The sequence below is a fragment of the Pholcus phalangioides genome, unplaced genomic scaffold (genome assembly GCF_987345545.1).
Source record: "Pholcus phalangioides strain wild (caught in Gottingen) unplaced genomic scaffold, Ppha-v1.0 ptg000030l_1, whole genome shotgun sequence".
NCBI lineage: Eukaryota > Metazoa > Arthropoda > Arachnida > Araneae > Pholcidae > Pholcus > Pholcus phalangioides.
In genome coordinates, this window is record NW_028301620.1 from 1,784,552 (window position 1) to 1,811,376 (window position 26,825).

The window sequence follows — 26,825 nt, forward strand, 5'->3', positions numbered from 1 at the left end:
ATTGATATTTGTTATGGGCATCTTTTTCTCAGCCATTTCATTGGGCATTTTGCCTGTTGTGGCCTTGTATTTGTATAAAAGTTATGAAAATTATTTCATAACTTGGCCTGTCTTTTACCCAGAAGTGTCAGCTGATATAATATTTTAAGCATACAAACCTGGATTGCTGGAGCATTTGCTAGAGCTTCAACAAAGCAAATCATGCACATATCATCTGCATCTTGTTTCAGACTGGTCTTATCACCACACCCATGTAAACATGGTAAGCATGGATTTTCATTCTGAATGCCACCACACATGTGGCCACAAGGAAGCATTTTGGCACATGCACTTTTGGCATGCTCCTGTAAAAAAAAAAATTGTTAAAATATCCAAATAGAATGCAAGTAATTTTGTAATCAATAAACAATGTCAATTTACAATATTGTTTTGACATTTTTTCTAATGTACATATTGGCGTGATTTTTTTAAACCAAAAAATGTGTTATGTTAACATATTTTCCATTCAAAAAATAATAAAAAGAAATTCCAATTGAATATTTATTTATAATAATGCAATTTCTTTTCCTGTAGATAAATTCATAAGAACCTATTATGATTATTTCGTTTTTAATGCAAAAGCGTGCATTAGGTAAAAAATTCACATCAACATTGTATTACTTTTTGCTTATCTGCAATCGTGAATTTTTTATATTAAATAAAAAAAATTAAAACAGATGAACAACAATTCAATGCTGCCAACACACAAATAAACAATTTTTTTATTATAAATTATCAAGTTTGAGATCAAGTTTTTCCTCATGAATTATGGAAAAAATATAGTTTTGTTCTACCACTTACTTGACACTCAGATTCACTGCACACATTTCCAACAGATAGGAGTCCAGTTGTATTACTAGAGCCACAAAACCTACAAACACCAGATGAATTTGCTTTTCCTGAAACATATGTATGAAAAAGATAAACTTGTATACAGCAAGAACAATATTTTTACATATTACATTTTGAATATGATACAATGAAATGATCACATAAAAAAGAAAAAACAAGAACAGAAAATTAGCATTGTGATAAAGACAAAATAAATGTAATGAATGGCCAATTTTATTTATGGTTTTGATTACAGTATACATATGGTTATGGGCAAGGTATGTAATACTGTTATTTCAATGAAGGGTTTAGCACTTACTAGGGACAGATAGTTCAAAATCTGATACTGCACCAAAAGACAAAACCACTGTGTGCAACTGTCACACCATCATTACCACTTGCATGATGCATAGAGTCGCATCAAAATGTTTAATTCATACTCATTCTAATTTCTTCTATCAAATGTTTTAACTCTTTAAGTGGCATAGCAGAAATCACTATAACCCCTTTAAAAAATACCATATTTTTTTAATGAACAAGGCTTTCTTTCAATTTTCCGCAGATGTGATCTAAGGCTTTCAGAGAAAAGTGTTCAGTTGAGAAATCGACTTTACAGAATATCTGGGCTTGTCAATGCTAAGAGAGGCTCTTAGAGTAGGTAAGATATCTTCTCAATGTCGCTTAAAGGGATAAAATGGACTGTTATAGTTTAGGTAAGTTTATCATCAATAAACCACAGACTACAGAAAAGGATGAATAGAAGATAGCCAGCAATTCTGCAAAAATATGTCATGCAAATGGCCTATATGTATGTGTGTATATATATTGTTAAAGTTCCCATTTTTTATAATTATATGAAAGATTGAAAACAAATTAATTATGTGAACTGGAAAGAGAAAGCAAAATATATGAACTAAAATAAATTAATCAAAGAATTCAAAAATGAAAAATTCAAATTGAATTGAATTTTTCATTTTTGAATTCTTCGATTAATTTCTTTTTGAAATTTTCAATGTTCATATATTTTGCTTTCTCTTCCAGTTCACATAATTAATTTGTTTTCAGTTTTTTTATATACAAAAAATGGAACTTTAACAATGTTTTTCACTACACTGCATGTTACAGCTGCCTATGGTGCTGGTATTGGTGAGTTTCGACAAAAATTAAATTTTCATAATGTACATTTTTCTATATATAGATAATATATAACTTTTGTTTCTTGAATTTCTTAAAAAAAACTCCTGTCAAAGAAGGAAAAAAAAAAAGAATTCCTGTATTTATTGTACTGAATCAATGCATTTTCACCTTGCTGTCTCAAAATATTTTTTTTAAAAACTCTATTTTGAAGGCTAAACCATGATGATTGTTTAGAAAACACAAAACATTTTCTTTCTTTCAAATAAATCTGGTAAAAGAAACAGAAGAAATGATATTCGTGATAGTATTACAATTCATATTATGCATTATGTATTATCATATATAATGCACATAACATAGGTGCATAAAACTGATCAGCATACTGAAAGCAAAACTGAACAAAATGAATGGGTTGGGTGACGAACAGAGGCCAAGGATTGAAACCAGTCATGCTAGTGATGAAGGATTGGATCTGGTAGTTCACTCAAATTCTGACGATTCTCACTGGAATGCTGAAGATTTCAGAATATTAGGGCATTACTGAAAAACACTTGAATCTTAAAATTTCATTTTCCAGTTTTGTGGAAATCAAAAGTTTCCTACAAAATTGTGGCACTTTTTTGAAGATACCAAAATTATTGCTGAATGTATGGCTGACTCAGATGATGAAAATACAGCAGCAAAGCTTCCCCAGGAATCAGAAAATGTGACAGTAAAAAATGCTGACCATGCTGTACCATTTTCTGGAGCAAACTCAGAAGATGAGCCCCAAATTATTTACAGCTCTTGCTACTGCAGATGACACTGTGAAGGCTCAAAAAGCCAAACTTATACATCAATCTAAGCTTACAGATTATTTTAATTGAGGTATGTAAATACATTTAAATTGAACAAAAAAAATTGAATATATTTTAGTGGGCACTTGCATAATAAATCTAGTGTAATTAATCATTGATTGTGTAACTCACCTGATGATTTCATTTGTATGTGTAATAAAATATTTTATCTTAATTGAAATTTTTGCCATTTTGGGTGTGTTTTCCTATTCTTACACAAAAACTCTATTTCATGAAACTCAGTATTTCAAAACTTTTTTGTTTCTTCCAGTTTCAAGAAGTTTGATAGTATTTCAATTTATAATTATCAAAAGCATTCAGGAAAAAAAAATCAAATTAAATAATTTAAACACAAAATTATGAAAGAAACTCTGGGAAAATCACAAAATCGAAATTAACTAAAATTTTTTTAAACAAGTTTGACTGCACATTACAAGGCAATAGACTCACCTCGAGTTCCTTCTCGAAACTCAACCATAGCTTTCAGTGTTTTAGAATCTGCTAGAGCCATCACCCAAAATAGTTTAGTTCTACCACAGCCTTCATGAAGATCAACTTTTATGGCATCTTCCTCTTCTTTGAAAACCTAAAAGTAATAGAAAAAAAAATTAACTAAATCATTGAAATTCTTCAACCTGAAAATTTCATAGAAAAAAAAATTTACAGGGACATACAGCCATCCAAAATGCTGCTAGTGGTGGAAAAATATCATCTTTTGTTTTATTGTGATTTCTCCTCCTCTTTCTTCAAATCGCTTCTAAATATTTCAGAAATGATGGCAATAGTGTGTTAATAGCAAAAGGTACCACTTTGAAAGGAATATAAATTTTAAGAAATAAGTTCAAAGCGAAAAGTTTAAACCAAAGTTGATTGACAAAAGAAGCTATTCTTAGGGTCACCTTCGTTCTCAGAAGATACAGAACACCATTATTTTGTTCCACAGACATACACTCAAATTTTTTATGACTCATATGTCTTTGCAAGTTATGCAATTCACCATGTTAGTTTTATTTTCTTGCTTCAAAAGTTTATTATATTATGGGCTGCAAACTTTAGTTTTCCCCATCTTTCTATTGACAATTCCTTTCTGCTGCGTATATAAGGTTCTGAAAGCTCTTGAAGAAATTTTAGAATGTAACTTCCGCCAAACTTATTCCAATTCATCTATTCTATCTTTCCAAAAAGTCCCATTTTTCTGGGTATTTGCATAGTAATACAAGAATTCCCTCTACACTGGCATACCTTCTGCAGTTGCCAAATGGTGAATGAATTCTGACCCACGCTCCTCTATGCTTAACCCTTTATCTACTGATGACACTTCAAAGAGTACCAGGTTAGATAATTTGTTATGTAACAATATGCAAGGAATCCACGATTTTTCCTGTCATTTGCCTCTATCTCGTTCCTTTTTATTTACTCTACTCAGTTTCAGGTAACTGTGAACTGAATAACAGCATAAATTTTGAACACTTATGTATCCTCGGAGAATGGAGATATTTTCTATATAGTTGCTTTCACTTGCAGGAAAATAATGAAATACAGCTTTCTTTCACAAATGTAAATATAATCAATTTACCATTATTTTGTATTATACATATTTTTTAATTATTCATAAACATGTATTTTTAATTTTGAAGACATTCATTGCCAAGTAAAAATTAGGTGAAGCTATTTATTGTAACTTCGAGAATATTCTCCAAAAGATTATTATCAAGAATTTTACATCTCTATTACAAATATTCTTCTTTCTTAATTAATTCTCTATTATGAATAACAAGGAATATTCGTATCAAAAATAATAAGAATATTCTCCTACAGACTATTGTCTAGAATTTCACATCTCTAACCTGACCAGAAAATCACATTTAAAATATACAAAACTACAGCCACACAAAAAAGCATCAACAAATAAACTGAGGATTATTACAATTTAGGATTGTTGGAAAAGAAAAAAGAGGATTACTTGAAAAGAATAAATTTTTTTTATATTGAACTTAGAATCAAGCAGAATAAAAATTTCCTCACTTGTCTCTGGTGAGAACGGGTTTTTCGATGGAGATGCAGGAACCTATCACAGTCAGCACACAAATTACCACATACAGAACATAAAATTATGGCAGGGGTCTCTGCATCGTCGTGATTATCACAGGTTGGCTGCAAAAGAAGAAAGAAAGTTTTTTCCCCCTTGTAAGAAAGTGTCTATACCAACTGTGGTGAATCACAGATTTCATGTATTGATACTCACTCTAGGTTGAGCACTCTGTCCTCCATCATTACCACCTACCCATTGTCCAGAAGATAGTCTCTCAACATGGTCTTGATCAAGAACACAAAGAGAGGCTAAAGCTAGCCAGAGCTGAAAAAAAAACACAATAAAACATGTGTTTGGTTATAAAGAAAATAAAAGCATTCAAGTTTTACATAAAATACTTGAAAAAGGATTTTAAAATAATTTCTTCATATATATCTCAAACTAGGGTTGTTAATTTACAATAATGTTATTTTTTAAAATTAATTTTATTGAAGTCTGAATAAGGATTACTCATGCGTCTGCTGTATCACTAGTACAAACAAATGTAATTTTATGAGAACAGAGAGTCAAACATGTACAGCAGATTCCTCAGTACAACTTATTTTTGCGGCTCCCACCTTTTTCCTATAGTTATGTTGACTTTTCCTAGATGTAAAGTTCAAATTTTTATGATTTCTTGCTTACATGTAAGAAAGCAGTGAATGTAAGATTTATGATCCTAATTGTGGCATGGTTTTTACTGTATGTGGAGCAGCTAAAAACAATCTCTCAAATGAGAGTAACTATGACTCGATTGAACAGAAATTATTGCCAGTTCTACCATGTACCTAAGCAATGAAAGGACCGGAAACTTTTAAGCTTTTTGTAGATCAAGAGGTGGTATCAGTCAAACTGAAAAATTATTTTTTATTATTTCATTTTCTGTATGAAACATGTCAAAATTAGTGGAATACAAATAATTGCTTTTCACTAAATCTGTATACTGCAACATTTGCAAATAAATCATAACTGTATGACGGAAAGACAGTAGGTGTAAAAATTGTATCATAATTCTCATGAAGATTTTTACCTTTGTATAGCATTTTTCTGCTTATAATGTTTTTAATCATAGTTTCTTCAAAACGGTTATAAGTGGAATCACCTGTATAATTTAGATCATGGTTCATACTCTTCCAACGAAAAAAAAATTCAAGGACTATTCAAGCACTTTTCAATGTGCCTGTCAATTTCCTCATTGAAACGTCTCTAAATATTGCGATTAATTTTCTTTTAAAGACTAAAAAAAAAAGAACTCTTCTAAAGATAGAAAAAGATTAAATTATTTCTTTCATTAATTCTGAATTTATTTATTTCATTAATGCTGAAAAAATTTCTTTCGTTAATGCTGGAATAATTTCTTTAATTAATTCTGGAATTTTTTCATCAATTCTGGAATAATTTCTTTCATTACTTTTGGAATAATTTCTTTCATTACTTTTGGAATAATTGCTTTCATTACTTTTGGAATAATTGCTTTCATCAATTCTGGATTTGTTTCTTTCGCTAATGCTGAAATTCTTTCTTTCATTAATGCTGAAATTCTTTCTTTCATTAATGCTGAATTCTTTTATTTATTCTAAAATTATTTCATTAATTCTGGAATTATTGCTTTATTAATTTTGGAATTCTCTCTTTTATCAATGCTCAAATTGTCTTTCATGAATTCTGGAATTATTTCTCATTAATTTTGGAATTATCTTTCATTAATTCTGTGAATTTTTTCTTTCATTAATTCTGTCATTTTTTCTTTCATTAATTTTGTCATTTTTTCTTTCATTAATTCTGTCATTTTTTCTTTCATTAATTTTGGAATTCTCTCATTAATTTTGGAATCATATCATCGATACTGAAATTATTTATTTCATTTATTGTTTTAAACTCCTTTAAACAACTATGGATGCCATTAGAAAATAACTGAGATGCGCAGACATTAAACGCATCACGTGATCTTCCAAGGGGAATGATGTAGACCACTGACGTCATACCAGTGCCGGTACTAGAACGCGGGGGGGGGGGGGGGACTGCCCCAGGTGGCAATTTTTTGGTGAACACCGTTATAAAATTATCAAATTCCGAATTGGTGGGGGCGGCAAGACAATACAAAAATCCTAGTTATGGCCCTGCGTCATACTCCCTCCAGTAATATAAGCTCAATGGATTTCAGCGCCGATTCACCCATTGGAGCACAGCTTGCATTTGGCGACAATTTTGTCTGGCACACTCAGCAACCAATCTTGATAGAAGGAATTTTTCAGCCACAAGTAATTAAAAGTCCACACACTTGCTACTCATTTTTTGTTTTCTTTCTTTAAAGAACCTTGTACAAGCGCTTCACATCACTCCTAAATAAATATTTTGTTGACAGCATGGGCGGAGATATGGAAGGGGAGCCCAGCGTGAAATGTGAAGTTGACTGATCTAATGTATGTATGCATATATGAATTGACATCATCATTGTGCCCCCCTCCCCCCTCCCAGACTTCCTAGTCAATCTCCGCCTATGGTTAACAGTAATCAGAGGAAGCTTCGCTCACTCACGGACCGAAAGGCTGAAATTATTTTGGCAAAAATTATGAAACTTTTTTTTCTAAGATATTGATTTCTCAAGTCCTCCAGAAAAAATACCTAGTACAAAAGTTTAATGACTTCCAACGTCTCCAAATACGTCTACATACGATCACAGGATACATGCTACCATAAAGCCGGGTTTTCCTAGAAGTGGGTTGTTGCAATACCTTCTAGAGCAGAAGGAAGTATTGGTTGATGGGGGCCAGAGCGTGCCGACTGAGCTGAAGAAAAAAAACAACGATCGGAAGTTCATTTTGAGAACTGTAGCTTTTATTCCATAAAAGTTGCAAGGAAAAAAAACAAGATCATTTACGATCATAAAAAAAATTAATAAATAAAATGCCAACAAATAACAACTGGCAATCTCAGAGAGAAAAAAAACAATCTCGACATATAGACGTGGAAAAAAACCAGCCTACAGTATAAAGCCGAGCTCCCGTGAGGGTGAGAGCAATGCAGCCGGCGATTTACATATTGCGTCAGGCCAAGCGGTTCCACGTGCAGAGAGAATAAAAAGAGAAAAAACATTCCAACATATGTTTTCGGCGCTGCATGAACCGAACTGGATCATAATCACACTACGCGTTTGTGTATTCCTACCGTGGCGCATCAGCTCATGGTCCTGGCATCAGCTACTCTGTCATCTGCCTGCTCCGGTTTGTAGGGAAGCATCGAGCTCGATGAAGGGAAGTGAATGAAAACAAAAATGCAGAGAAGATCGGTAAAACGAGTGGCGAACAACGCATTTGCCTCCTCCAGAAGCAGTCGGCCAATCACGCCCGACATAAAACACTGCCGTGAGGCTTCTTGCGCTCTCTAGGAAAACAGTCGAACTTGTTTTCTTATTATTGGTGAGTGGACGGCGTGTCAAACTGGGCGATTCACTTTGCACGCGGCAAAGAAAACCTGCTCCTACGAAAACCCGGCTTAAGAATAATGGGGAAAAACTTGCTTTAAATCGAATTATCCAGCGTTATTGGCTGCTAAGGCTTTCCCCCTGTGCTTTGCACCTTTTTAAGGATGTCACTTACGGAGTAAAAAAAAAAGTGGCGAAAACTATTTCGGAAAGCACAAATTTTTCAAGGACACTCACAGAATTCTTAAAAAAAATGTCTTTTTCAAGGTTTTCAAGGACCATACGAACCATGTAGATGTTACAAAAATAGTAAAGTATAAAAAAGTGTTTAATAAGATAGATTATATTATAGTGCATCACGAGACCCATTTGTTCAAAAATATTTCTTAAAAAATAAGCAATTTAAAAGTATACGAAGGAAAAAACTCACAACAGGAGATTTCAGACACTCTGAATGCAATCTCTGGTTTTCTTCCAATTTTGTAAGGTTCAATATATTTTCAGCAATAGCACCTTTAGTAACTGAAGCCCATGCTTCTGTCAGCTTGCCCTACAAAAACAGAAATAATATATTCTCATTTATATTGCTAACAAAAAAAAATTATTTGCAGCTATGATGTGAAAATCAAAAACTAGCGATGGGAGAAAATTCAGCATAAAGTAAAACTATAAAAACACAATGGCAATAATATACCCCCTCCATTAATATGAAGCAATACATAAAAAAAAAAACAATTGAAAGTAAAGTTGGATTGTAAAATTTATATGGCATGAAATCAGAATTATATAATACATTTATTTTAAAAGTAGGGCTATGAACAATTCAGACATTTCTTGATACAAATTCCAAATCCAAGTTGAATTTCCAAATTACTTTAAAATATTTCAGAAGTTATTCAACATTTTGACCAAAGTTTAGCAATTCAATCAAGTAACACCATCCAAAAGAAATTGTTGGTAGAAAAATGTTTGTGATTATAACAGCAAGAGCAAAAAAGTAGAAAAATAATTACAATCGAACAAAAAAATAAAAAATAGTATAGAAATACACATACGGCAGCCATGTCCTTAAGAAGCTGTATAATCACTTCTGCTAATTTTCTTGCCATACATCCACGTAACCACCATCGTGAACCAACATTATCCCTGCACAGAAAACCAATATTCATTTTCATGATAGCATATAATTTCCATATGAAAAAAAAGAAAGATGACCTCTGAGAAATATTCTTTATCAGAATTTAGGAAATTTTTCCCCCTTGAATATTTCTCTCTTAACCAGTGATCTGGTTACAATGGAATATGCCGTTGTACCAACTTTTTAATCTAATTATTTCGATTTTTGAAAACTAATTAGTAATTACTGCAATTGTCATTAATTTTTTTCTTGCTGATTTGAAAACAGGGTTAAGAATATGACAAAATCAGTTTCAGCTTATTCACAAAAATATATTTTATTAGTTTCAAACTTAGGAAAAAGGAAGAAATTAATTGACCAGTTCACTGATGAGAGCTAAAAATGATGTTTGATCAGTGAAAATTAAGAAATGTTGAAGCAACAGAAAACTGCAAATAAGTCTATTTGCTATAATCGTTTAAATGTAACCAATGCGCTAATTGGTTTCATTTTTCAAGTTTTATAAAAGAACTTTTATCAAACTCTTACATTGTAATACCAGCCTTAGGAATGCGTATGAGTTGTATGTATGGTTAAGTATACCACTATAGTAGTAGTTTACTCTCTAAACAGATAAATGACTTACAGAATTAATTTACAGAAGTCTGACTGTATGAAGGGGAAAAAAAATCAAAAATTTTAGGTTTTACAAAGACTTTCCATTAATATTATTTTCAATGAAATAGTGCTCATAAATGAAGTTGCTTTCTTGAATTATGACACTTTAATATACCTTGGGTGAATAGATGTTGCTAGTGTAACAGTTGTTACACCTTTGCTGATATTTGAGCTCAATGAACCTTTGACTTTGGTCTGCACATTCAGGGCCTTGGCAATACAGGCCAAGAAAACATCCAGTATACCCATCTTATGAATGTTGAAATTCGTTTCATTTGATTCAATGTTCTTGTTAGCTTCAGCTATGATACTGAAATCTGAAGGGGGAAGAGACTGCACACCTAGTATCGATGCCAGGGTTGGAGGGCTCACTTCAGGAAGAACACGTCTCAAGAGTGATGTGACCTTTACATGAACATGAAACAGTAAACAAACTTCAGTTAACACTGCATAAAAACACACAATAACTATCATATATTTAACTCATTTGCATCTAGAAGTAGAATTGTTTAATCATAATTGATGAATGGCGCTTTAAAATAATTTGCATAAAGTGGCACTTGTATAGAACCTGTATATATAATTTGCTCTCACAAAATAAATCGTTAATCTTTTTTCCGTTATCATGTGCATATCTTTTGCTTGAGTTCTTTGCCTCCAGTATCTCTACTGCAATGCCTACATCCCCCAAGCACTTGCCTCCCCAGTCCCCATCAAGAATAATCCATAAAATTGCAAGTCTCTCTTAACAGCTAGCACGGAATAATCTGCTTGTGTATTATGAAAAAACTTTTCTTTTTGATGCGCCATGATACGCACATGGTAAAGAATTCAGAGGGAAGATGCAAATGGGTTAATTTTGCATTCCTCATATAATTTGCATACTTTTATACAAATAAAAGTATGAAAATTATATGGTGTATACTGATGTGATAAACTTCTTTTAGGATAAAAATTGCATACTCAAAAATTTGTTGATTAATAAGGCAAATACCCGAAAATACTAAAAAATTCCTAATGCATTTCGACATGGTAAGGGTGTCGTGTTCGGAGAATAAGAGTATTATGCAGACAAAGTTTCCCACTCCGATTGAGTAACAAATCTTCAATTTCGGTTACACAGCGGAACAAAAAAACTATATGTCTGTTAGAGTATAGTTAATAATTTCTTCAATAAAGAATTGAAGAAAGATAAATCCGATTCTCACTTGAGAAAATTGAAAGAGGTGGTAAAATCAAGTGTCTCTTTCCGATCATGCAAAAAAGAGCATTATTCCATCAAATGCCATTTTCTCATGGATCTATGGTCTACCCGAAGTGCACAAACCCACATTATCTCTCTGTCCGGTAGTCTCTAACATAGGTACAGCTTCATATAACCTCGCTAAATTCCTTGTTCTCATTCTCTCTTCACTCACTAAATCAAATAATAACATAGTTCGAAAATTGCCAAGCTTCGCTCAAATCATACATACAGTTGAACCCAAGCAGCTTAATATGGCATCTTTTGATATAGTCTCAATGTTTACTAACATTCCCATAACTGGCAGTATTCTATGTCTAGAATGACGTTTTAAAAAACACAATTTCTCACAGCCTGAATCAGAGGATATATGCAATCTCACATTCACGTGTCTCACAAACAGCTTCCAGTTTTGATGATAGGTTTTACATCCAGACAGATGGCATAGCAATGGGAAATCCTATCTCTTTGATTTTGTGATATATATATATATATGGATGACTTTGAAAGGAAGCTATTGAACGTCGTGCCTTTTCATTTTATAGGAGATATGTGGATGATACTTTTGTTCTTCGGGACGGTGCGCTACTCATTATGAATGATATAGACCCTCATGTTCAATTCACAGCTGAATTTGAAACAAATAATGAACTGCCTTTCTTGGACGTACTAGTACACAAAAATCATATTTTCTAACCTTGGTCTATCGTAAGCCTTTCATGGTCTCACTACCACCTCATTTTAGATTTTGCCATCCCATGCATCAGAAACGCTCAGTGTTTCATACTTATGTCGCGAGAGCACTTAACATCTGCTCAGATCGAAACACATTAGACAGTGAACTTGAAACCATCAGAGCAATTGCTAAAGACGTGGGGGGGGGGGGTTCAACACCAAGATTGCTGATGAAATGAATAGAAAATTCATGAAACCATCATGAGAAACCACTTTGGAAAATATTACTGAGAAGCCACTCAAAGAAAGTGTAGTTATTGTAACATGACGACAGGATCTCTTACAAATCTTAATTCTTCAACTTCTTAATCCTTATTTAGACTCCAGGGTTTGTTTGGCTACTGGAAACCACCCAAGTTTAATAATACTTGCTGGCAATCTGGTTCGGACCAGTTAGTTCACTTAGTCTGATGAGAACGGGACCAGACGTCAGGCTGCTGTATTCCATATAAATTCTGGTTTACTTCCGTTTGAGAGATCCCAATAGATCATCTTGTTACCTTCTCTTTTCCTGTGGGGTTCCGCGGCTCGTTGTTGGGAACTGCATCAAGTCATCCTCAAACTCAGAATTATTGAATTGTGTTGAGAAATGAATTTTGTTTGTGCAATATGGAAAATTAGTGTTTTGCAAAATGTTATATATTTGTGCAATATAATATATTGTCCTGCAAAGTACTATATATGAATGTGCAATAATTTTACCTTCACGCCATCTGTGGGTCCTAGAACCATCTCACGGTTAATGTCATGAGCTTATACAAATTGCAATAGGCCTAAAAGTTGTGGATCCTGGCCAGATCTCCAATTTCCTGTATTTGTGTTGTTGCCAGATTCTGTGATATATTTTTCCCTTTCATGAAGATATGTAAATTAGATACAGAGTTCAGTGCAGTGTCTTTGACCTTGTGATTGGTTCCTATCATGATGCATGGTGGGAATGATCTCATATAAATACTTGATGCATAGTGACATGCATCACCGATTCCAGCTCCTTCAAAACTGTTACCTTTATGAAGGAGTTTCACCCTGCTGAGGCGTGCTCCAGGTGATCTCTCAACCATAGTGATGTACTAATTGTGGAAAGGTGTGCTTTGGCACCGCCAGCGTCTCATCACCCGTTCACATGTGATAATACAACGTCGTCTTAGTTCAGTCATCTATCATATGGATTGATCGGTAGCCATACCAGCTACCTCAGGACTTCCCTTGATGTCTACATGTTGCTGTCTCCTGCTCAATGGTTGGCCGATAGCTTGATCGGGCACTTCAAGCTGCAAAACCTACGTTATCCTGGCTCAAGGTTTCCTCTAACTGCTTGGTGTGTAAAGGACTAATTAATTGACTGAGAGACTTTGGACACTCTTGCGGATGATGTGAGCAAAATCATGTAATTCCGGGCGTCTGGATAAGTGGTGAGAGCGTTCTAAATTATTGTTTCGGCATAATAATGTGTTGAGAGAAGGAAAATTGTTAACTGTGATAACCGAGTGTGTAAATGTTATACTAAATTCTAATATTTAATTGAATAAATGTTTATTTTATAATGAATGATGTACTCATTTCATTGCTGTCATCTATTCAATGATCAATAATACTGGATTTAACTTAACAATTGAACTGGGAAATGCAACAGCTAATCATTGCATTATACCATACGATCCAATAGTCTCACTTAAGATCAAGCCGATTCCCAAAAAGTTTAACCTTACAGCCATAGATGTGCGTACTAAAAACTTTTGTTTCAAACACCCAAAAGATACTATACCACAGAATAAACAATGGGGCATTTACTATATTCCATGTGGTGATTGCCCGCTTTGCTACATAGGACAAACACGGAGACCCATAAAAACTAGATTACACTAGATTAATAGAACATGCTATGTTAAAAATCAAAAATGTGAAAAATAGATAATAGCCGCTCACTGCTGGCAAGAGAGTCATAGATTCAAATTCAGAAAGTGAAATCCATGGCCGATTTAGACTTCTACGAAGGCACATATATGCGAGCCTTCAAAAATAAATTAGTAAATGACAATAAATCAACACCACTGATCACATCACCATGACTTAAATTCATTACAAGTGGAAATATATATATTGCTTAAAATTTTTGTGATTGCATTTCAATTGGGTTGCTGTGTTTTAGTAATATATGACACCCATACTTGCTATGAGCATCTTTTTCTCAGCCACCTCGTTGGGCATTTTGCCTGTTGTGGCCTGGTATTTGTATTTGAATTTAAAGAAAATTTGAATAGACCAATCAGATAACTCCTTTTTGCAAGCAGCCAATCAGGTAAAAGACTTACACGCAGGTGCTTCACTTCATTCTTACCACGACATTTGACATGAACTGACGTATAGTTTTTCGTTCAGCTGAGCAACCAAGATTGAAGATTTGATATTCACAATCCAAGTGAGAAACTCTGTCAGTGTTATACTCTTATCCTCTGAAGACAACTACCATTGCGTGTTGAAATGCATTAGGAATTTTTTTAGTATCACCTGGTATTTACCTTATTCATTGATGGATTTTTGAGTATTATTAGGCAAAGTCATCTACTCTTCCACAAAAATTGCATGACAAATTTTGAATTCATTTCAGTCTTCAGCTCAAGAATTAGAATTAGCAACTAAAAACGTATGGATATATTATATAATTGTTATTGCAGCACAGACTTTAGACAAATCAATATTTTCTGATAATTCATAATATTGTGATTTCTTATTGTTCTGCACAATTCAAGATATTTCGTTTCATACAAATTTTCCAGCAACAAATGAAACAATAAAGGAAATTAACCTGTCTCTGAACACGAGCAGAACCTGTATGAAGAAGACTGAAGAGATCTCTCAGCAAACCAGCTTGTTGTGCCAGGTAACAACGGCCGACATTTGAACCACTCAGTGCCAAGACCATAGATAACATTTCAAAACAATATGCATCAGATGATTTCGGTAGTTCCTCCATAGACTGAGATTTACTACAAAGCAAAGCTTCCCATTCTTCCCGCACCCTGGTTGCTTCCTTTCTGATTGCAGCCACTATATGTGAGCAAACCTAAAAATAGTGTATTATTAAATTGCAATTACTTGAAAAAATTATACTAAAAATACACCTCAGTGTACCTAGAAAGTAATTCTCATTAATGAAAACGAAAACTACACAATAGACACAGCAGACACTTGGATATCAAGGAAAAAGTGTTACCTGTTTTTGAAGGTGTGTTAGTTTGCTGCGTGAGAAAAGGATTCCAACCATGTGTTCTTTCAAGTCATTAGTTTCTAATGTGCTTTGCGCACCAGCTTGTCTATCTTCATCCTCCTCAGAGTTTATAGCTTTCGGCCCGCTAACATCAGACTCTGTTATAATCAACTTTCCAAAAACCTTTTATCAAATAAGAAAACAGTAAATTCATATTAAATATTTCTCATCATTTTATAATACGTATTTTACTAACTAAAAACTCCTTGCACAAAACACAGTCTTTCAGCAATAATAACGATAATGTGATCATACTTAATCTACTTTGATAAGGGGAACAATTCTTTAAAGCGTGAGTTAGAATTAAAAAGAAAATTTATTTAACATGTAAACATGCAATACAGCAACACATATTAAAATTTCTATATTATCCAAGGGATCATGGATCCATCCTGGGTTTAATATTTTGAAGTATGTCTGGTAAAGGATCAATCCTCAATGTATGTTCACTCACAACATTCAATATTGTTGTACATATAATTCATATAGAGCATTAAATTCATTCATTTGAGTTGATATTATTAATTACTAATCTTTTAAATTTGTTTGGTATACTTCTAATTTTTTTTCAGTTTGTTATATTCCTTGGGTATAATATACAGGGTGTTCTGTTAATGGGCTGACAAACTCAGAGGGTTGTTAGTAGGCATCAAGAGAAACAAAAACTGCAATGGAACATGGTGTCGCAAACCACGTTAAAAGGGTGAAAATTGCAAAAAACGCATGCAGGCTCTGAGTTTAGAGGAGACGAAAGGTGGATGTTAGTTTATCGCTGAATGCATTCGCTCACCATATCTCACATTAAGCAGTGTCGTGAAACACCTGTGGACACACCGGAGGATCTCATAGTGCGGATTGTTGTCGCTGTGGCAGATATCAAAAGCATACCTAGCATCTTCTAGCGCATACGGGGATAGTTTTTATGTCATTGTAGACTGTGCAATGACATCAGCGGCCACCACTTCCAACAACTCTTCTAATAATTAATCAAATAAATCTTTTTGTAGTTATTATTGTACTTTTTGTTGTTCCAGCGTGACGTCAAAACCTGCATGCGTTTTTCGAGATTTTCACCTTCTTAACGTGGTTTGCACCACCATGTTCCATTGCAATTTTTGTTTCTCTTGATGTCTACCAACCAGGGTTTAAGCCACGGTTGCATTTTTCACAGAATGCAAAAGAAGTAGTAGCCACTTTCGCAAAAATGCGAACAGGAGGTACGAAACGAGTAGACATCCAACCATTACTCATTACATTACCATTGTAGCATTTTGCTAAAGCTTTTCCCCCTATTTTCGCTTTTTTGCGAGAGGAATTTTTTATCCAGCTTAAACCCTGCTACCAACAACAGTCTGAGCTTGTCTGTTCCATGTATAGAAATGAATGTTTTTATATTATAGTTTATTTGGTTTCACCATTTCATATTGAATTCCATGTTGTATAGTTTGCTTTATTTTGAACACTACAGGGATTTTTCTGAATAGAAATAATTAGATAGAATAAAAATAGATTACCTTTTGGGTTTTTGGGTTTGATAATACGATTAAATAATCGACGTTTGGGTGTACCCAAAATTCCAAAACGAACACGGCTATACGCGTTTCGGAACTATATGAAGTTCCTTCATCAGTAGTAGAAACAAAGAAGAAAGAAAATATTGAAAAAAACTCCTTATAGCGGGAGTTACTCGCTGTTGTAGACAAGAGTCAAATTCAAAATGAACGTGCAACAAAAGAGTAGAGCAAGAGGAAAAAAGAAAAAAAATGGCGGAGCCAATCACAACCGAGAACGTGATAGTGATGCTGACGGAGAAGAATAATTATTGTAGAAACTGTGTGCATGTAGATGTCACTAACCCTCTCAGTCCTGTACTTAGTGACATCTACATGCACTCTTTTGAAACAAAACTCTTCCGGGAAATTCGTTTTCTTTTTTATGTCAGATATGTTGATGATTGCTTCGTTCTTCTTGACCGTAACGCTAACATTGACCATATTCTAAATACTCTCAATTCCATTGACCCTTGCATTCAATTCACTATAGAGGAAGAAAACAATAACCAAATTGCATTCCTGGACGTATTGGTCACACTCGCCATGAACAAACTTTCTCTACCACTGTATTTCGCAAACCGTTTGCTGTTTCTCTACCCCCTCACAACCTCTCAACGCATCCTCCATCACAAAAGTATGCCTCGTTCTACACATACGTGAAGCGAGCCATTAATATCTGCTCTTCGCCGACGTTACTCGATGCTGAACTGAATATCCTTAGAGCAATAGCAGTCGATCGTGGCTACCGTAGCTCTCTCATTGATAATCTACACAGCAAACCGATTAAAAACACTTCCAAAACCAAGCCTAAACCTGAACACAAAAACTTGGATCATTTTGCCTTTCTTTCCAAAAACCACCCAATGCATCGCTAAAATCCTTCGAAAATACAATTTTTCCGTGGTTTTCACCCCCATCAATAAACTTCGTTTCTCTCAACTAAAAGATCCCACTAACACATTCAACAACTGGGGCATCTACAGCATTTCATGCCAATGCGGATTATCATATATAGGCCAAATTAAACGTGCCCTAAAATACCATTTAAATGAGCATAGAAGATACTTAAGCAACCAAGAATTTAACCGCTCATCCATAGCCCAACACTGCTGTTCCTTTGACTATAAATTTGACTTCTCTTTTGCCAAAATTATCCAAAAATGTCCCTCACAGTCTAACTTGGATTTCTTCGAATCATTCCACATCAACAAAAACACAAGCCAGTTGGTCAACGACCTATCTAGCACACCACCCTTCTCAAAAATCTGGCAACAGTTTCTACAATAATTATTCTTCTCCATCAGCATCACTATCACGTTCTCGGTTGTGATTGGCTCCACCATTTTTCTTCTTTTTTCCTCTTGCTCTACTCTTTTGTTGCCGGTTCATTTTGAATTTGACTCTTGTTTGCAACAGCGAGTAACTCCCGCTATAAGGAGTTTTTTTCAATATTTTCTTTCTTCTTTGTTTCCGCTACTGATGAAGGAACTTCACATAGTTCCAAAACGTGTATAGCCGTGTTCGTTTTGGAATTTTGGGTACACCCAAACATCGATTATTTAATCGTATTAATTAGATAGAAATTTTGTAAAGGTATATGTTTAAAATATGTGTTGTAAAGTTTATAAATGAATCTGTAATCATTATTGCAGTCTCGGGATCAATAAAATTTTTCCAATACATTACTGATTGCTTTAAAAAAAAATTGTCATCACCCAAAACTGGTAAATTATACAAAATTGCATATTGTATAACTGACAACATACAAGGTAAAATATATTGTTGCTATATATATAGAAGAACGATAGGGGGGGGGGGATGATATTTTTCAGGATATATAGTCTGATATTAATGCCGCTTCAGACATTTTATGATTCATACACATTTCATGAAACATGCTAATGGTATAAATTAAATGTCACAGGAAATTTTTCTTTAACAGGGTTGTTAACAAATAGAATACTTTACCTTCAGGAGTTGTGAATTCTACCACAACTGACATGTTTAAAAAGAAATATGATGATTATAAAGGCACGAATCAAGAAGCTACCCATATTTAGATAAGACAACCACAATTTTTATGGGCAGTGTATTTTATCATGATCATTAGTTTTTACTACTATGTATAAGTTTTTTTGTGATAGTTGTTCTTATACAGGGTGTCTACCAAAAGCAAAATTCTGTGACCTTTTCTCGTTTGCAGGGCTCCCACTTAAAAAATTAGAAAAAGTAGGGGGATGGTACCCTCCAGAAAACATAATCATTGCATAATAAAAAAAATCCCTAGAATATTTTTTTTGAAAAATTTTTAAATTAATTTTTTTTTTCCTAGCACACTATTTCAGTATCCTGCAAGATTAACTCGAACCAAAGCGAAATGACGGTTACAAAAAATTTTTTTTGGCCAAAATAGGGTCTTGGCAACCACAGATAATTCTTTTCTGCTCTCCTCACAATATATATATATCATTCTTTATTGGGAGTCTTTCACAGTCCAATCTGTCAACTCTCTTCGATAATACACACGACATATTATGAAGATATATAAGCTTTTTAAGAATGATGCTTTTTTGATACCACTTTCAAAAGCAAAATATGTAAATTACAAGGTTCAATATAAATAAGTCAAGGTGGACCAGATGGTTTTACTACTTTGACCACCCCTTTTAAAAAGGATTTGTTTAAATTTTAGTGGTCAATGCCAGCGTAATCATTTTTGACAAATGAAGCACTTTTATTTCTAGCTCTTTACTTGAGCATTGTAAATATTGTTTGTGCCTCTGCATGCCCTGAAAATACAGATGAAAATTGAATGCTATTAGGTATTATCAAAGTCACAAAACCTAGAATAGGCCTATGTACCCAACTGCTTTGTTATGCAAACTGTTGTTTCAGCTATACACAAAATGTGCACCATAATTTTGAACGATGAATGTTAGTTACTGTCCAAGACCACGAAATAGTAAATACAATTTTTTTTTTCAACTAGGCAGAAGTTTTCAATGACTACTCTACTTGTAGAACCCTCAAACTAAGCACATGAAAAATTACTTAAACCACCAAATAGTCTACATACAACCCGCCCACAAATAACCTTAAAAACAATACAATTTCTGCTTTGGCAGAATCATTAATTGCAATCTACTACATCTATATTATTTGGCATTATGTTCATGATTCCCTTCTCAATTAAAATTAATTATACAAATTTTGTTAAAAAAGTAAGTAGGGAAAGTAAGACAAAGAGTGGGACATTTTACCAAAAAGTGGGATCAATGGGTATTGGACAAAATGTGCCATGCTGAACTGTTTTCTTACATCAGTTATATCCAAACTGTGAGTAGCAACCACCTAGGGGGGTTTGGGTTAATAAAATAGAGGGTTTTAATGAAGGAGGGAATGCAAGTAAATTAACAAAAAAGACCATAATTTTGTTTCAAATTTTCATTCTAATATTCACCTTTTGCTCTTCTGCCTACACCAATAATTTTTTTAAATTGGGGGGCGATCGTCTTCCTCCCCCTCCCCCCGTATCCCCACACCTATGGCTTTAATAAACTTTGCGAAATTGTAATGTATCGTTAGACCCTGGCACAAAAGTCCACCTTTTGATTCAATCTAATCGGTGGTTTGGGTTATCAGAATGTGTATAAATAACTACATTTGTTTTTCCCGGAGGTCGATCGCGATTACCGTATCAATCGGCGATTGTGAACAACTCATCTCAGTTGTTTTGCTGTCATTCTGGAGTGCCGATTTTTTCAATTTGAAATATGTAAATTTCATTGATATTTTGATTATGACTTGTATCCTGAGACGTAAGGTACAGGTAATCCGATTATGCCGTGAAAACTACTGGTTCCTTAATGTATAAATACATGTGTCAAGTCTGTTGGGATCTGTTACTCTTTCCGATTGAAGCTAACATGATGTGAAATTGCTAATTAATCGTTCCGAGGCACTCCTACCGGCTGGTACTTTACAGGGTTTTACAAAATTTTCAAAATGAAAAGTAAGGAGTTTTTAAGGAGTTATGGCAAACTTCATAACTTACAAGTTTTACAGCAAAAAAAAGGGGCGGGGCACATATGCAAATTTATTTTCAATTTGCAAACATATTTTCCCTCTTCTCAAAAATATTGATGTAGAAGTGGTTCAAAAATTACAAGTTTTGATTTGTTACCCAGCATCATAAGAATTCATAAAATAATCAATCCACATACATGCTTTCTGTCATCACCAAAGTGTTCTAAAACCTTCAAGTATTAGTCAAAAATATAACTCATAACAGCATTACATAAATTCTAAAAGTGATATTCATTCCCCCTCCAATTATTCAAAATAAAAACCACAGCCGACAAAGATTTTTCTTACAAAATTATTTATATTTGCAGCAACTCTTCAGGGTTCATACAAAATTTTCAAGATGAAAAGTAAGGAGTTTTTAAGGTGTCATGGGGCCACGCCCCCCCCCTCCGAAAAAAAAATTGCACCACTAGACAATAAAAGAAGCCCCACATGTGAATTGATTTTCATTTAAATGTCTTTTTTCTTTACTTTCTATTTCAATGTTTCCAAGATTTCAACTTTCAGAATAAAGAATAAAGGGTATGATGGGTAGGAATTTCAGCTGAAAAAGAAGAGATATGCCGTGACTGTATGCGCGAGTAACAAGCAACAAGAGAACACAAATTCGAACAGTAACAGAGCATGATGATCAAGATTAGGTATTGAGAAGTGTAGTAAGAAAGAAGAGAGAGAGAGTTGCGGTAGTATATAGTATTAAAATGATTTAAAGAAATCGGAAGTGATACTGAGTTTACAATAAATTTTGTTTTTATCTTGCTTGAGCTGTGGTCACTTCTGCCAGAGAGAGATACAAATACAATGCCACAACAGGCAAAATCCCAACGAGGTGGCTGAGAAAAAGATGCCCATAAAAATCCCCCCTCCCCCCGGGAAATCACTCACTCAAAAAATCGGGGAATGTGCCGCGGGCCGCTCAATTGAAGTAAGAATTTTCCACGAGCCACTTAATTCATCTGTAAGTGTACCGGCGCCACTTGAGGCAGGCCACATTTAGGCCATGTGTTGAGCACATGTATGCTTTAAAATAAGGGGCTGTTCAAGTATTACGTCAGCAAATTTTCAGCAATTTTTGACTCGCCCCTCTTGTCAGAAAAAGTCAGCAAAACTCTCACCCTCCCCCTGTTAGCGCTCTGCCCCCTTCCTCCTAACGCTTATTGGTGGAATCTGAATCTGAATTGGGGGCTTCCCCCCAGATGATCAAAAATTTATTTTTTTAATCCACAAAATATTTTTTAAAAGAATTGTAAAAATATTTTTTACAATTTCAAAACAAAATATCTTTTATTATAATCAATTTTTGTTAATTTCAATGCTATTTGAAGGCTAAGAACCCAAAATTGCTTAAGAAATTCATTGCGACCCTACCTCTCTAAGCCCTTGGTAACCCTTGACCCACGGCAAACATTTGGCCTGTGCAGACCAAATGTGGCCCTGGCGTTATGATGTGGATTGTCCCTAAATCTATTTTTGTAACAATGAACCAAGTGACACATTTACAGATCGCTGACTCGTGGCACAATTCCAGACCATTTAAGCAATCGGTGGCACATTAAGCGATCCCTTGAGTGACAAAGTTTTAGAGCATTGGTCCTGCCACCAGTGCGGTTCTACTTCACTCAAGTTATCTGCGGCACATTCCCAGATTACTTAAGTGATCTGCGGCACAGCTCCAGAGCATTTGGATCCGCTAAGTATTTGAAAATCACTAGAGTGGCTCTGTAGGGGACTCAATAGGGAGAATGCTAGTTCAGGTGCCCACAAACTAGTGAAAAGTTTTACTCGTTTTTCGCGCACCGAGTAAGACGCCATTAAGAATATTTCATATTTTTTATAAAGGGTGGTTGATGACGTAAGAATCTACCCCCCCCCCCCCGTCATCAAGTCAGCAAATCGAAAATCCCCCATCCATGCTGACGTAATACTTGAATGACCCCTAACATAAAGATAGCCGAAAGTTATTTTTTGAAGGTTAAAAAAAGTGGGTTCAGCTATAGCGGCTGATCGGCTTGTCCTCCCCCCCCCCCCTCCGATTTTACGTCCTCCTGTAAAACCAGACGTGCCTCGGGCTGTCACTTTTAAAAGCCGGGTTTTACTAGCAGGTTTTCTATGCCACGCGCAACGTGAATCACCCAGCGCGACACGGCGTCTATTCATCAATATGAAAACGATGCAGTACGACTGTTTTCCTACAGAGCACAATACGGCTCACGACAGCGCTTTACGTCGGGCGTGATTGGCAGACTGCTTCTGGAGGAGTTAAGCATCGTGTGCCGCGTGTTTCAGCGATCTTCCCTTCATTTTCGTGTTGTGTCTCTTCCCTTTAAACCGGAGCATGCAGCTGATAGAGTAGATGACGCCAGGGTCATATACTATATAGCCGTCCTGAGCCGATGCGCCACGCTTGGAAAACGCAAATGCGTAACGTCATTATGTAACTCATTTCTGCCGACACGAAATGATCCAGTTAGGTTCACGTAGCGCAAAAAGCCTACTCCTAGGAAAACCTGGCTTCAGGGATGAACGCTCGTTACGGGATCCCAGGAGAGATAAACACATTGTCTCTCTCATGGAATATCTTGTGTGTGGATAGAGCCTGTTCCTTTAACCAATCTGCGAAACAGATTCACTTTCCCCACTGGACTTCAGTTTTTAGCACTTTAAGGCGCGGTGGCGAAAAGATACGCTTGTCTCACTCCAGTGGAACTGAATTTTTTTTTCCTTTCTTCTTTTTCAGTAGCGAGTTGTAATGTGAATAAAACACATAAAACACGTCAAAAAAACTGCGGAAAGCAGTGACATTTTGCAGTTTCTAGGAATTTTCGTAATGAGATATTGGCTGTAAGCAAATGGGAAGGAGGGATAAAATAGGAATAGTAGGAGAGAATTGCGGTAAAAAAAAAGAAAAGACGATTGCGGCGAAAGTAGGAAAATAGTAGGAAAAATAGGAAAGCTGCGAGGTCTGCACTCAGTATACTGCGTAATATAGGAGGTTCGAGACATCGTTTCGCTGCATAAGTAAAAACTTAAAAAAACTTTCTCACCACTGGGCATGGGGGAATTTTCAGCTACTGGTTCAGCGGAGTGATGTCGTTCTATGGGCCATCGATTTCCAACGCTGACCAGTCTGCGACATAGGCAGGAAAACACGTCAAAACTAGCGATTCGGTAAAAAATCGTATTTTTAGAAGCAAAAGCGTATAATCGTATTTTTAGAAGCAAAAGCGTATAATCGTATTCATTTACTAAATACGACAAAATCGTAACGGTTGGCAGGTATGCACAACCATTGGATGTTCCAATCCCATCCCCTGCTTTCACATTTCCTATTACAAAGGGAGAGAGAGTTTTTTTCTTCTCTTTTCTTCCTCTTTAAATTCGGGGGAAGCTTCCTCTTATTTTTCTAGGCAATGCTATTCATCACCATGGGGAATGCCTATTCTAAGAAAGATAATCCCTTCAGAGAAAAAAAAAAGAACTTTTTCAGGCGCGGCTGCAAAAAGTAAGGAGTTATAAGGGCCCTACCAGAGGGAAATGAAAAGTTAGGAGTTTTTAAGGAGCCTGTAAGGATGTGCGAACCCTGCTTTATAAAATAATGTTTACTTTGAGCTCTATTGCAGACCAAGTAGGGCGATCTCATTGAGGACAATAAGGGTCCTTTGCCTAAGGCAGTCATTGTTGATTCCAACGTTGACACGATGTCGAATCGTGGTGATCGAGAAAGTCCGATGAAGACTGGATATTGGGTGATCCTCCACGACAGCACACTAAGGCTTGGAGGTGACGTAGTTCGCCAAAACCACCAGTGGACAACCACTCAGGGAACTTGGTTGAATCATCTATGGCGTAGCTTCGCGTCCATAACTGACGAACCGGTTCCTGAGGAAAGCTGATGATTCTTGCGTCATGAAACAGACTGAAATGCTCAATTTTATATTGTGAACTATGGACTGCTGGATCTTTTGGGTGAGATCGGAAAATTTAATTGTAATAAAACTTTGATTCATAGAATGTTTATATTGGAAAAATTGTTGAGCGAACCGATGAACTTAATCCTTAATGTTAAAAGTATTTAATTGTTAATAGTGGAAAAATAAATAGTTTTTGTTAGAAATGATTTTTGTTTTCATTCTGCTGTCTTGCAATTTTGATCCAATATGAATCCGGGAATGCAACATTATTCTTACGTTGCAAAATCACCTAAGCCCTCAGGTTATCATGAATATTCAATGCAATCAATTCCTGCATGCGCCCTTGCGAGTCGTATATATACAGACGTCTGGCAACTCTAGACCCCCCTCATCAATGTTTTTGTTGTATCTGAGTTTCTTCACCACCTATGACAATTAAATTCGGCCTAAAAGTTATGTCGCAACACAATTAATGGCGAATGAGTCCAATGTCTGTCTTCCCTTGAACTCTCTCGTTCTATCCCATGTGTATTGTACAATTTCGTCGTTCGCTATAGCTAGTAGCTAATCGGTAAAGATCGACGTGATCAAAATAAAAAAATGGATGATAATTTAAAAACAAATTATTTTGAGGGGGAAAAAAATTGGTGCCCTTTCACTGTCCCCCAAAAGGATAGGGCTGACAGGGCTGCAGCCCTAAGGACAATCACCATCATTGTTTTCTCATGCTATAAATTTACTACAGAGCCCCCATCAGTGAAAACTCTGGCTTGCGGACCCGCCAAAGATCCAACAGCCCTGCGCCACGATGTGGGGGAAGATCATGTCCTTTCTATGAAAAACCAATATTGTTCCTAAGAGGACTCCCTACTGCTGTGGTCTATTACAGATGTTGAAAGGTCCAGACAAGCAAAGAAAGAAAAGTTATTTTTTGTTCATCCAGTCTAAATAGCTTTTTTGCCCCACCCATATAATGTCTGCCCCAGTGTAGGGTGGCTACATATTGGCTCTTTTCTGTTGCTACTCACCCATCCATCCCTCCAGGCAAAAAAAAAAAAAAATAAAAAGAATAAAACCTGAGAAAGAAGAAAAGAAATATTGAATACCACAGCTTCTCTAAAGCCTAGATTTTAAAGAAAAAAATCGAAAAAAAAGATCTCTGGAGAAACAAAAAATCTGTTACCTTCACTCAAATTTTGTGACTTTTTCGGGACTTCCATGACCTTTTTCTAATTCCGTGACTTTTCCAGGACTTTGTGACTTTCCCCGTGTTGGTAGACACCCTGTTATATTGGGTTGCTATATTGTTATATTTAATATCCATACTTTTTATGGACATCTTTTTTCAGCCACTTCACTGAGCATTTTGCTTGTTGTAGCTTTTGTATTTAAATTGCTTATTATGAGGTCCCTAAAAAACACATTTTAAATAAATAAAATCTGACCATCACTTATAATAGCTGTAAAAATTAAGAGTTTCATACTTACGAAATGTACAAAGCACTCAAATATTTTTAAATTCACAGATATGCTTTGTCATTTAAATGTACCAAGAAAATTAATTTTTTGAATTAAAATTAACATAAATTACCTGAGATGTAAGTAATCTGAAAACTTTCAGGGTTTCAGCCTCACAATTCTTTTGTTGTATCTGATTGGCAGAGACTTTCTTGCCAATTTTTATACTTTCACCATTTTGGAAACCAAGAACTTTCACTTGTCTAAGACGCAGTGTATTGTCTTGACCTTTCAGTTCAATGCGGATGCTAACATGTTTCACATTAGGAATCATACAGTTCAGCCAACCAATATACCTATTCTCAACTTCAATCTATCAGAAATTTGAAAAAAATGGAAACCAAAATAAATTTCAATGGTCAATAGATAAAAGAAATT

The 26,825-nt window shown here is 35.1% G+C and overlaps 1 protein-coding gene across 2 annotated transcripts in view; it reads right to left on the bottom strand.

The window, feature by feature from the left end:
• hiw (MYC binding protein highwire) overlaps positions 1–26,825 on the bottom strand; it is a 213,560-nt gene that overhangs the window by 11,785 nt on the left and 174,950 nt on the right. For both annotated transcript variants that reach the window (XM_089252701.1, XM_089252702.1), the window contains 11 exons: positions 26,521–26,760; positions 15,326–15,502; positions 14,918–15,175; positions 10,249–10,538; positions 9,394–9,484; positions 8,769–8,888; positions 5,089–5,199; positions 4,869–4,997; positions 3,294–3,429; positions 841–938; positions 159–344 (listed from right to left, as the gene is read on the bottom strand). In XM_089252701.1, coding sequence (XP_089108827.1) covers positions 159–344; positions 841–938; positions 3,294–3,429; positions 4,869–4,997; positions 5,089–5,199; positions 8,769–8,888; positions 9,394–9,484; positions 10,249–10,538; positions 14,918–15,175; positions 15,326–15,502; positions 26,521–26,760 — 1,836 coding nt within the window. The remainder of the gene's footprint in view (positions 1–158; positions 345–840; positions 939–3,293; positions 3,430–4,868; positions 4,998–5,088; positions 5,200–8,768; positions 8,889–9,393; positions 9,485–10,248; positions 10,539–14,917; positions 15,176–15,325; positions 15,503–26,520; positions 26,761–26,825) is intronic.